Below are 13,002 nucleotides of genomic sequence, written 5' to 3'. Positions count from 1 at the left end.
ATCATACCCGACCGAAGTAGCTTACCAATTAGCTCTGAAAGATATTTCAGAAACGTTAAAATTACATGGTTTCTCTCTGAAGTCATTTGATTTACCATCTATTGATGAATTGCCTCAAAATACATGTATAGAGGAAACTATAGATGAAATCCAACATGATGAACTAGCGAAAATGATCGCTTCATCAAATGAAGAACAACGTGTTGTGATTGATGAAATTCTAAACTTACTTCTAAACAATGATGAGTCTGCAAGTGTTAAGGCATACTTCATAGATGGACCTGGTGGCACCGGAAAAACATTTGTATATAAATGCTTAATCCAGAGCTGCATTAATATTGGAATGCCAATCATATCCGTTGCATGGACTGGGATTGCTGCTATGTTACTTCCCTTTGGCCGCACAGTTCATAGCCGATTTAAATTACCACTGAATTTGAATGAACATTCTGTCTCCGGCTTAAAAGTCAACAGTAAAGAGGCTTCTATCATTCGTTCTGCAAAATTAATAATTTGGGATGAAGCACCTATGGCCAACAAATATGCTCTAATGTGTGTCAACCGGCTACTGAAAGATATAATGGATAACGATGTGCCATTTGGTGGGAAAATCATTATCTTAGGTGGAGATTTCCGGCAAGTGTTGCCGGTTGTGCCTCATTCATCTAGAGCCTCTACTGTTCAGAATTCAATTAAGTTTTCATACCTATGGCCACTATTCAAAATTTTTAAATTAACAAAAAATATGAGGGCTAAAACTAATGAGTTAGATTTTGCTAACTTTTTGCTCGAAATTGGCAATGGGGAATACCCAACAATTGATGACAAATCTGTGGACTTACCCCCACCACTTATCTCTGATTCAGACATAGTTTCAGAAATTTATGGAAAAAACCTACAAACGCCTATGGACTCATCGTACTTATCAAAATGTGCCATTTTAGCACCAAAGAATGAGCATTGTGAGGAAATCAATAAAAGAGTTTTAGACCTCATCCCAGGCTCAAGCAAAACATATATAAGTGTGAATAAACTAATTACAGATGATGACAGTGAACTATTGCAATTCCCTATTGAATTCCTCAACAGCCTTGAGATGACTGGTTTGCCTTCTCACAAATTAGTCTTAAAGGAAGGTGCCATTGTGATGTTATTAAGAAATTTAAACTACACAGCAGGTCTTCTAAACGGAACAAGACTTATTGTCAAGAAAATGTATGAAAACAGTTTAGACTTAGAAATCATAACTGGCACAAATATTGGACAACGTGCACTATTACCCCGCATTGATCTCTCTCCATCAGATTCTACAGTACCATTTTCTTTCAAACGAAGACAATTCCCCATAAAGGTTGCGTTCTGCATGACCATCAACAAGGCGCAGGGCCAAACGATTGATCGAGTTGGTGTGTACTTGCCTGAACCAGTATTTAGTCACGGTCAGTTGTACGTCGCCTTATCGAGAGGGAAATCTTTCGATACTGTAAAAGTAGAAACTAAATCAAAAGGTGGACGAACAGCAAACATTGTTTGGAAGGAAGTATTATAAAAGTCGTAATATTAATAAAGATTACCAGATGGAGGGAACTACTCCTGAGAATATGCGTAGGCCTACATGCAATTCTACCGACAGAGATGTCTATTTTACAAGAAATATTGTTGTTAATAAAACATTCTTAATAAAGCCTCATTCACGCTGTGTTACATATGAGTTAACAAATGTACGTGCTTTCTCTGTAGGTGCTTTTAGGAAGTGTGTGGATATTGTTCTGGATTAATTGATTTTCAAAACGGAAAAAAATACATCGGGACGATTTTCTCTGTGTTGTATGGAATGTGTTATACTTTAATTTGGTCATAAGGCGAAATTAATCCAGCAGCCCTATAAGAGTTTAATTAAAGTTGTACCGCCCTTATTTAGTTTAGTATTTTATTTTTTTATTATTAATTTCAATGCTGCGGAGCAGCACGGGTCATCTAGTGAGAAATGAAATTATTGAATCTTAACAGCTGTTTCAATTAAACAAGTTGGTTCTGTTCTGTGATGTTCAATAGCATTAAAGTTACAAGGATTACCAACAGGGTGCAGCACTAGCACTATTATTTCTTTTACATTTATGACAACAGCTAATTTGCAACCAAAAGGTGAGTGAGCGTAGCGAACGAACTTCAACCTGGAGGTGAGTGAGCGTAGCGAACGAGCTAACCTGAAGGCAAGTGAGCGTAGCGAACGAGCTAACCTGAAGGAAAGTGAGCGCAGCGAACGAGCTCCAACCTAAAGGTGAGTGAGCGTAGCGAACGAACTTCAAAAAGAACCGAAATTTCTTAAACCATGTCCTCACTCATAACTGCTATAAGCATTTGATACTTATATGCCAACCCCGTACGAAGGACGGGTACTCTGCTAGTACTATTATAAAAAAGAGGTGGTTGCTGTATGTGTGTATGGGAAAAGTAAACTCGAAAAATACTGGTCGGATTGGGCTGAAATTTGGCATGATGATAGCTCACATTCCCGATTAACATATAGGCATATTCTTATTTCAAAAATCCTTTCGGGCTCCACCCCAGTGGCTCTGGATGTTTCCCATGTTAACCTTACGAGAAATGGAATTATTGAATCTTAACAGCTGTTTCAATTAAACAAGTTGGTTCTGTTCTATGATGTTCAATAGCATTAAAGTTACAAGGATTACCAACAGGGTGCAGCACTATTATTTCTTTTACATTTATGACAACAGCTAATTTGCAACCAAAAGGTGAGTGAGCGTAGCGAACGAACTTCAACCTGGAGGCGAGTTAGCGTAGCAAACGAGCTAACCTGAAGGCAAGTGAGCGCAGCGAACGAGCTCCAACCTAAAGGTGAGTGAGCGTAGCGAACAAACTTCAACCAGGACGTGATTGAGCCATGCGAACGAGATAATCTTGAAAATTAAGAAGTTAAACGGGGCAAAGCCCGCGGGTTACAGCTAGTAATTTTATAAAAATCCCAAACAGACCGACAGACAGATATCTAGGCACTTTAGACCCATACTTATAAGGTGTTTTATGTTTGTCTTAGCCCAGGGAACAAGTCCAAAAAATATGTCCAGACAATTCGGAAACACTGTATACTTTCTTAAGTCCTAGGATCGTATATAACTTACAACACTATTTCTCAACTTTACTAAGCAATCTTTCGTTCTGTGCTGTCAGACCATGAACTATTTCGTTTATATTTCCATACTAAAAGTTAATATATATATAGATCCTTTATTTGCTAATTTAATAGGTATATGTATAATATATGGGCCCAAATATTTTCCCTATCTTAAAGTTGTTTTATTAAATTGGAGAATTCTGAATCTGAATTATTAGCTCTCGTGTTTGCTGTTGTTTCACTAAATACTATGAATTTGATACATTCAATTGAAATAGTGTTATAATGGGGTACAGTGGGCAATGATTGTCTAAAATCACCAAACACTAATACAGGAACCCCACCAAACATTGATTGTATAAATTAATAATATACAAATGTAGTAGATATAGATAATTGGGGTGTTACACGATGTATTAATTAGCGAAGAAATCTTTTAGGAATCGCTTGACATATAATGGAAGTAGATTGTTTCCTCTTTGTATAAAATCTCTTTAATATCATAGTTATTGTAATATTTTATAAGAACAAGATAAAATCTAGTGTATTCAATTTATTCTCCATTTCAATCACAACTGAATTATTATTGTTATTTACAAAATTAACAATCAGAACAAAACAAAAGTCTTTAACATCTGGAATGCAACCAACATTATAAAATCAAATGCTGCTTCTTGTACAATTAATATAAACATATATTACACTCGCCAACACTTAAAATTTGCTTGGCTCATAATACTTTAAAACTTTAAAATTTCTTCTGACTCTTTGGCTTCTCCAACTTTATAGATCCAAATTCTCCGGCTTGTGCACAGTCCTCTGTGATCTCCTCAAAACTGTAGATGGACTGTATTGTACACCCCGTGGTTTCCCAACATCAGACTTCAATCTAGGCAAATAAGGTGAAGCATCATGTCTTGATATTGATGGTGATGTAGACTCCTGAAGAATAGGCAAATCTCTATTGAATTCTTGTTGATGTGCCTCAATAGTCCTTCCAACTTCCTCATTCCGCACAATGATTTCGTCCTCCTCTACCTCAGTTGGCCTAAGATGGTCTGCATGGCAAACTCTTGTTTTGCCAAGAACACTAACCAAATAAGTAACTGGACTTTTACACTGTAATATACGACCTGGAACCCAACTAACCTTCTCCTGTCTGACTGTTTGAGCCAACACCTTCTGATTTTCATTAAAAAATCTACACGCACCTCTATGCCTATCTGAGGCTCGTTTCTGCATTTCCTGCTTCTTCCTTGACTCGTCTAGTAGATTAGGTTTTAACATAGTCAATTTTGTTCGAGGTTTCCAACGTAAGAACAGTTCAGCCGGGCTCACACCGGTTACTGACGATGGAGTATTACGATCTGCGAAAAGAAAGTTATCCAATTTATACTGCAGTGATGTCTGCTGAGATGATTTTTCACCCAAAACTTGCCTTAACAAACTTTTCTTAACTTCTTGAACAGAACGCTCGGCTGCTCCATTGGAGGCAGGGTGATATGGTGGAGAAAATGTTAGTATCACACCATTTTTTCTAAGAAACTCCCTGAATTCTAGACTGGTAAAAGACGTGCCGTTGTCACACACCAACTCCTCAGGTAAACCATAAGCAGAAAATAGTGTACGAAGTTTCTCAATGGTCTTCCCCGTGGAAATAGAACCCATTAAAAATACTTCCATCCACTTTGAAAAACTATCCACTACAATCAACATTTGCTGTCTGGTGGTTGGATATTCAGCAAAATCGATATGAATTCGGCGCCATCTCTCGGAAGTTAACGGCCATTGCTGCAATGGAACTTTTGAAGCAGCATTTCTTGTACTTTGACAAATCAAACAAGATGACACAGCATCCTCAATTACTTTTTCGATCCCAGGCCACCACACGTGGCTGCGTGCCAACAATTTCATTCGAGTAATTCCAGGATGTTGTTCATGCAATATCTGGACGACTTTACCTTGCAATTTCTTAGGTATGACTACTCTACTGCCCCATAAAATGCAATTTTTATCCACTGACAATTCATCTTTCCTTCTCTGAAATGGAATTAACATTGGGTCTACAATTTAACGCCACCCATACAACACAAAATCCCGAACTTTAGACAACAGTGGGTCTTTATCAGTCAATTGTCCTATCTCTAAAGAAGTGATTGGAGAATCGTCACTCCCCGAATTGAAGAAGTTCATTTCTCTTACACAAGATTCCACATGAGATATATAATTTTCATCCAACTCCAAAGTTTCATTCTCGGGTAGTGGTAAGCGTGACAACGCATCAGCGTGAGGCAAACTGGAACCCTTCCGATATTTTACCTCAAAATTGTAGGCAGACAAAATCAGGGCCCATCGTTGTAGGCGAGCAGCAGCTAAACTAGGCACCCCTCGCTTCGATCCAAAAATAGCTGCTAGTGGCTGATGATCACTTTGTAAAATACAATTGGTACGCCCATAAATGTATTTATGGAATTTCTTCACTCCAAAGATCAGTGCCAACGCCTCCTTGTGGAGCTGTGAATAGTTCTTCTCACTGGCACTCAGTGTTTTTGATGCAAACGCTATAGGTCTTTCTTCTCCGTTTATGATATGGGACAAAATGGCAGAAACTCCTTTAGGACTAGCATCACAAGTGAGCACTAAAGGTTTCAAGACATTATAGTGTACTAAAACATCAGAACACAGAACCCAAGATTTACTTTCTTTGAATGTTTGAGAACATTGCTCGGTCCATTTCCATGGGACATCTTTCTTTAACAGTTCATAAAAACAATGAATTTTAGCAGACAAGTTTTGAATAAATTTTCTGACGTGTATTCACTTATAAAATTAAAAGTACAACTTAGTAAAACGAAACTTGACTTTAATCATGTAAAAACTAACTGACAACAAAAAGTAAACAAACTTGTTATTTGTATGTAACATATGGTAATAAATAATGTGAACTCTATACAGACAAAAAGCACGAACACTTCACCTTCTCGCCGAGATTGAACTACTGTCCTTGTCTTCAAGAAGGTTTTTATGCTTTAGTTGGTCAGCGTGTTTTTTAAAGATTCTTCTATTGTTACCTTCAACTTTCCACACGTTTCGCCCTAGTCTCTTCAAGATTACGCCGGGTTTCCACACAACATTTCCGTTTCTGGTTTCTGCCCAAAACACAGGTTCATTTATTTTGAAGTTTTTTAGGCTAGTAGTGGCTCCTTCTTTATTCTCTTTCTATTTTGTTTTACCTTCTTTATTTTCTTCCTCTTCTGTTTTAATCTGACTTCCTTTTTGGGGTTGAACTAAATCTAAGATACATCTTAGCTGACATCCTAAAAACAACTCAGAAGGTGACATTCCAGAAGTTATGTGTGGTGTTAACCTGTACTTAAATAAAAAGTTGTTTAAGTCAGCTTCCAAACCTTTAGGGGATTGTTCTTGGCAAAGTTTTCTCAACGCCTGTTTCATGGTACCGACGTATTTTTCAACTTGTCCGTTGGAACACGGATGGTAAGGTGGAGTGGTTACGTGGTCGATTCCAAATGCTTTACAAAACTGTGTAAATTCTACGGACGTAAAACAGGGTCCGTTGTCTGTCACTATGGTTTTAGGGATTCCATATCGGCATATTAACAGCTTAATTTGTTTGATTGTTACTGAAGTCGTCATAGAGTCCAACTTGATAATTTCTGGCCAACCGGAGTATGCATCTACGACCAAAAGAAAAACACTATTAAGGAAAGGTCCAGCGAAGTCCAAGTGTATACGGGTCCAAGGGTCAGTGCATCTCGGCCAATTACTGAGGAACTTTCTCTGTGGTTCTCTTGCAGCATACAAGTTGCATAGTGCACAAGTTCTTGCCACGTTTTCAATGTCATTGTCCATCGATGGCCACCAAAAACGATCTCGGGCCAACGCCTTCATCTTTACCATTCCTAAATGAGTGTCGTGCAGGTTCATAAGTAATTTCTGCTTGAACTTTTCTGGGATAATTGCTCTAACCCCCCACATTAGGCAGCCCTCATGTATGGATATCTCGTTCTTCCTTGACTCATAGGGTTTTAACTCCAGATTGTCTGTCTTGTTTGGCCATCCACTTAATACAAACTCTTTGACCCGATTAAGAGTGACATCATTCGACGTTTCTTCACTGATTTCTTTAGCCGTGACTGGTAGACAATCTATGTTACCTGAGAATATTAATCCAACTACGGTGCTATAACTCTCATCGGCTTGGTCAAACTCGACATCTTCCTCGAAAGGCAAACGACTTAAACAGTCAACTTTCCCAAATAGTTTAGTAGAAACGTATTCTATGTCAAAACGAAAATTTGTTAAAAACAAAGCCCACCTTTGTATTCTGCAAGACGTGGTTACTGGCACTCCTTTGCTGGATCCGAATATAGACAATAGAGGTCTGTGGTCTGTTTGGATCAGAAAATGTGTGCCCCAAAGGTAGATGCGGAACTTTTTAATAGCATAAATCAAAGCTAAAGCTTCTCGTTCAATTTGCGAATAATTTTGCTCTGCCTTGTTCAGTGTTTTAGAAGCATACGCGATCGGCTTCTCTTCTCCGTTAGGATATCGATGAAAAATTGCGCAACCAATCCCCACTGATGAAGCATCGGCTGCAACCACTATAGGTAATTCACTATTAAATGGCACTAGAATAGGAGTGGAAACTAAAGCATCTTTAATACGGTTAATTGACTGAGAGCATTGTTCTGTCCATGTCCATTGAACATTTTTCTGCCTTAGTTTGTTTAATGGTGCACAGATCTCAGAAAAGTTTGGGATGAACTTTGAGTAAAAGTTTGCCATTCCTATAAATGATTCCAACTGTTTAATGTTTTGGGGTTCAGTCATATCTACTATGGGCTTTATCTTGTCTTGATTCGTCGAAATTCCATCTTTGGAAATACATAGACCCAAATAGTTGACTTTTTCCTTCATGAAGTGACACTTAGCTCTGTTTAAACAAAAACCATTGTCCTCAATGCGTTTCAAAACCTCTTTTAACGTGTTTAGATGTTCAGTGTCATTTCTTCCTGTTATAATGACATCATCCAGTAGGAAAGCGACTCCATCTAATCCAGAAAGCATAGAATGCATCTTTTTTTGAAAAATTGCCGTAGCAGGAGCTACGCCAAAACACAGTCGATTGTATCGCATAAGACCAAAAATAGTATTAATGACAAGGAGTTTTTTAGATTCTGTGTCCATGGGAATAGAAAGGTAAGCATCAGAGAGGTCAAGGGTAGTAAATTTCTGTCCAAAACCTATCTTGGTCAATAAATCGTCTTGAGTTGGTAATGGAAACTGCTGCACCTTTAATGCTTGGTTGAGTCCCGTTGAAAAATCTGCGCATATTCTAATAGCTCCATTCGGTTTTCTTACAATCACGCATGGCGCAGCCCATTCTGAATGGTCTATTTCTTCAAGGATACCATTTCTTTTTAACCGGTCAAGTTCTTCTTTAACCTTGTCCCTTAAAGCTAAAGGAACAGGCCTTGCCTTTTTAAACACTGGTGTAGCACCCTCTTTTAGGTACAAATGAGCAGTTGTCTTTGAACATTTATTTTCATTGGGTTGAAAAACGTCAGAAAACTCATCCACAAGTTTGGCAAGTTGTTGATCCGTATTTTCTATTTGTAAGGTTTGTTTATACGGTTCTGAACATATCCTTTGCAAATCGGAAAGTGATATTTTGTGGAGAAATAAAGGTAAAATCCAATCTCTTCCCAAAATATTTTGTTTGACACCGGAAGCGACAAAAGCTCTGAGTTTGGTTTTAACGTTTGCAAAAACAACTTCTACATCCATCTCACCAAGAAGTTTAACACAATGACCTGTAAATGAAGTAAAATTCTGTTTACTTAACAAAAGGTCGGGTTTTCCTATCTGTTTCCAAGTATGATCTGAGATAATTGAAGCGCAGCTACCTGTATCAAACTGCATCCTTACGATCTGGTTATTGAGTAAGATATTAAGAATAAGTATCGGGTAAAAAGTTGCCTGCTTTCCGATTGAAAGAACGTCCTGTATTCCTCCCAAAGAGTTCGTATCATTATAGCTAGTTACATCATTATCAACAACGTTACTACCGGATTCCTTTGACTTTGGACCATTCTCAACAATGTTGCTTTTAAGGTGTCGTTTCTCCACCTGTCCCGTTTTACATATTCTAGTTATGTGATTCCTACTCCCGCATTTGTAACATATTGGATTTTTAATGTTACAATTCCTTTTCAGATGTTTACCACCACATATAAAGCATGGTCCTAGAGATAAAACATTACAATCTTCCCTCTGAGAAAAACTATTTAATGAAGCATCTTTTACTGAGAAAAGAGAATTAGCTACGTTAATGACTTCTGAGAACGTTTCATAATCCTTCTCCATGAGTTTGGATCTTATATTGTTATCACATATCCCCATTACAAAAGCGGTAACAAGTGCTTGTTGGAAAAATTGAATGGGAAATTGACAATCATTTACTTTATTCCTCAGAACATTGGCAAACTCCGTCAGACTCTCGCAGCCCTGACGCAGTGAAAAAAACTTGACTCTTTCTGCAATAGCGATTTTTTTAGTTTTAAAATTGTCCAACAATAGTTTAAAAAGTTCTTCATACTTAAAGTCATTTAAATCATTAGGTCTACAAAGGTTAACCAGTGTGCTTAACACATTTGTACCCAAAGCGTTTATGAATAGCAAGCGTTTGGTTTCATCATCGTTAATTCCATTGAGTTTAAGACCTGTAGTAAACTTAATGTGCCACACATCAATCTCTACTGTGTCCGGGTCGAACAAGTCACATTTAAAATTACAAATACTTTTTTCATTACGAACTTGATCGGTACCTGGATCGTCTTGATGTCGTCTATGTCTTCCTGATGTCGGCATTGTGTGAGTTTTAATTCCTCGTCGCCAATGACGTGTATTCACTTATAAAATTAAAAGTACAACTTAGTAAAACGAAACTTGACTTTAATCATGTAAAAACTAACTGACAACAAAAAGTAAACAAACTTGTTATTTGTATGTAACATATGGTAATAAATAATGTGAACTCTATACAGACAAAAAGCACGAACACTTCATTTTCCATAATAGTTTATTAAACCAACATAAGCCCTTAGCTCGTCTTTACTAGTAGGTTCGGGAGCTTTTTGAATAGCTTCAACAATACCTTGTTGTGGACTGACTCCTGATGCTGAAATGACGTAGCCTAAATATTCCACTTCAGGCTGTAAGAACTTGCATTTACTCCCATTAACTTGTACTCCAAATTCCATAAGACGCTGTAACAATTTCTCCAATCTATAAAAGGCTTCCTCTCTTGTTGAGCCGCCAACCAAAACATCATCTAAATAGGCTACAGTACCTGGTAATCCGTTTATAATTTGATCGATCACAGCTTGAAATATAGCTGGAGCTGAAGAAAGTCCAAATGGCAGACGTCTTAGTCGAAATAGTCCCTTGTGATTTGTTAACGTCAACAGAGGTTGTGAATCCTCCGCAACAGCTAATTGTTGATAAGCATTAGTGAGATCCACAACTGAAAAATATGTACAACCAGACAGAGAAGCAAATATATCCTCAGATTGAGGTAATGGATAATGTTCCGTCTGTAACACCGGATTCAATGTTACTTTGAAGTCTGCGCACAATCGGACACCATTAGTCTTGGGCACTGTAACTAACGGAGTAGCCCATTCTGAACTAGAAACTCTGTACGCTATACCATCCTCAACCCACCGATCTAATTCTTGTTCTACTTCTTCCCTTAACGAGTAAGGCACAGGCCTAAATTTGCAAAACTTAGGAACAGCATTGTCCTTGAGAGTGACTTGAGCCTTAACATCTTTTATTTCTCCTGGCCCCCCTTGAAACACTGCATTGTACTTTTTCTTTAACGCCTCTACTTCAGCCTCAAGTTTGCCATTAGGCAACACAACTTCACAATTAGATTGCTTCAATTCACATGTGGTAACATTCACTGTAGTCTTAGATTTAGTACCAGTAGTATCATACGATCTTGAAAATACAGCATGCCAATCCAACTTTATTCCCTAGCACAATATTCCCTAGAAAACAAATACACAAAGCGACTTGGTCATCTCCAGATGGAAGAACTGCGAATCAAATCGACCATGTGCTAATAGACATCAGACATGCTAGTAGCATTATGAATGTGCGAACAGTACGAGGAGCAGAATTTGGGACCGACCATTATTTAGTAATTGTTAATCTAAGACAAAGAATAGCGTTAAAAAGGAAGAAAACATCAAAAAAGGAAATCTTAGACACAGAGAAATTGAAGTTACCACAAGTACAAAAGGAATTCAGGATTAAGCTAGAAAATAGGTTTGAAGTACTGACCGGTGAAATCGCAGAACCACCTATAACAGAACCAAATCTTGTCCAAAAACAATGGAAGAGAATTCAAGGAGAGGTTAACAATACACTTAAAGAAGTGTGTGGTAAGAAAAAGAAGACTAAGAAAAATCCATGGTTCTCGGACGAGTGCCAAACGTTGGTAAACAGAAGAAGAGAAATCAAGATCAAATGGATTGCAAGCAGGAGAGCTGACAATGAAGAAGAGAAAAGGAAATCAGAGCAGCTTAGAGTAGAATACTGTGAAATTAACAGAAATACAAAACAAATGCTTAGAGCATGTAAAAGAAACTTTCTGAAGCAAAAACTGACCAAAGCAGAAAACGACAGAACCACGAACAACACCAGGGATTTTTATAGAACAATTAGATTTTTCAAAAGTGGTTTCTCTGCAAGAACCTATGGAGTTAAAAATAAAAGTGGAAATGTAGTAGTAGATAAAGAATCAGGCATTAAAGTATGGAAAGACTATTTTGAAGAACTTCTAAACTGTGATGGACCGACAATTAGAGACATAGAAGAAAATCTAAGATACCACAATGTTGAACCAAATGTTTTACCACCCTCAGAACAGGAAGTAGAAGAAGCAATTAGGTTACTCAAATGCAATAAAGCACCTGGAGAGGACGGAATCACAACGGAAGTAATTAGAAGTGGTGGAAAAGTCCTAATCAAAGAAATTCATAGCCTTTTAACAAATGTATGGAATTATGAAATAATACCAGAGGAGTGGGCAGAAGCGATAATAATCCCATTACATAAGAAAGGTGACAAACAGTCTTGCTCAAACTACAGAGGTATCTCACTTCTAAACACTGTATATAAAATATTCTCAAAAATTCTATTAATGAGACTAAATCCGTACACAGAATCAATAATTGAGGATCAACAAGCCGGCTTTATGAAAGGTAGATCGACAGTAGACCAAATATTTTTGCTTAAACAGGGAATCTCAAAATATTATGAATATAATAAGAGTTTTTATGGGATATTTATTGACTTCAAGAAAGCTTACGACAGCATTTATCGAAGGACCTTATATAGGAAAATGGAAAAACATGGCATACCTAAAAAGTTAATAAATTTGACCAGATTATGTGTTGACGAATCAAAAGCGAAAGTAAAGGTAGATGGAGAAATGTCGGAGAGCTTTAGTATAAATACAGGAGTGAGACAAGGGGACGGGATTTCCCCCACTCTTTTCAACATAGCGATTGAAGAAGCTCTACAAAAAGTAAAAAATCTAAAGAGGGGCCTAAAATTGGGTGTAGACTTAAATGTCATGGCCTTTGCAGATGATGTGGTGATATTGGCTGAAAAGTCGGAGGATTTGTGTTTTCTAGCCGACAAGTTTATTCAAGAATGTAAAAAAGTGGGTTTGGAACTAAATGAGGAAAAAACCAAAATAATAAAGTTTGGACGACATCCCATCAATAGAGGCACCAATTTCAATATAGCCAACTATTTAATTGAACCAG

At 37.5% G+C, this 13,002-nt stretch overlaps 2 protein-coding genes across 2 annotated transcripts; one reads left to right on the top strand and one right to left on the bottom strand.

Annotated features, from left to right (window-relative positions):
• The first annotated feature begins 343 nt into the window (after nt 1–343).
• On the top strand, nt 344–1,560 carry LOC128984010 (ATP-dependent DNA helicase pif1-like). Its single transcript, XM_054403319.1, has one exon. It carries the CDS (start codon nt 344–346, stop codon nt 1,547–1,549), a length of 1,206 nt encoding a protein of 401 aa, XP_054259294.1. The 3' UTR covers nt 1,550–1,560.
• Nucleotides 1,561–3,922: 2,362 nt separating this feature from the next.
• Nucleotides 3,923–5,053, bottom strand: LOC128983929 (uncharacterized protein K02A2.6-like). Its single transcript, XM_054403233.1, has one exon. The coding sequence runs from the start codon at nt 5,051–5,053 to the stop codon at nt 3,923–3,925; it is 1,131 nt and encodes a 376-aa protein (XP_054259208.1).
• Nucleotides 5,054–13,002: the final 7,949 nt, after the last annotated feature.

Source organism: Macrosteles quadrilineatus, unplaced genomic scaffold (genome assembly GCF_028750875.1).
Source record: "Macrosteles quadrilineatus isolate MER2022 unplaced genomic scaffold, UCM_ALF_1.0 Scaffold_1__1_contigs__length_201487025, whole genome shotgun sequence".
Classification (NCBI taxonomy): domain Eukaryota; kingdom Metazoa; phylum Arthropoda; class Insecta; order Hemiptera; family Cicadellidae; genus Macrosteles; species Macrosteles quadrilineatus.
This window is presented reverse-complemented; position numbering and strand designations above follow the sequence as displayed.

Excerpts from the sequence above, each read along its gene's own strand:
- LOC128983929 (XM_054403233.1), bottom strand. The coding sequence starts at position 5,053 with ATGAAATTGTTGGCACGCAGCCACGTGTGGTGGCCTGGGATCGAAAAA.
- LOC128984010 (XM_054403319.1), top strand. The coding sequence starts at position 344 with ATGCCAATCATATCCGTTGCATGGACTGGGATTGCTGCTATGTTACTT.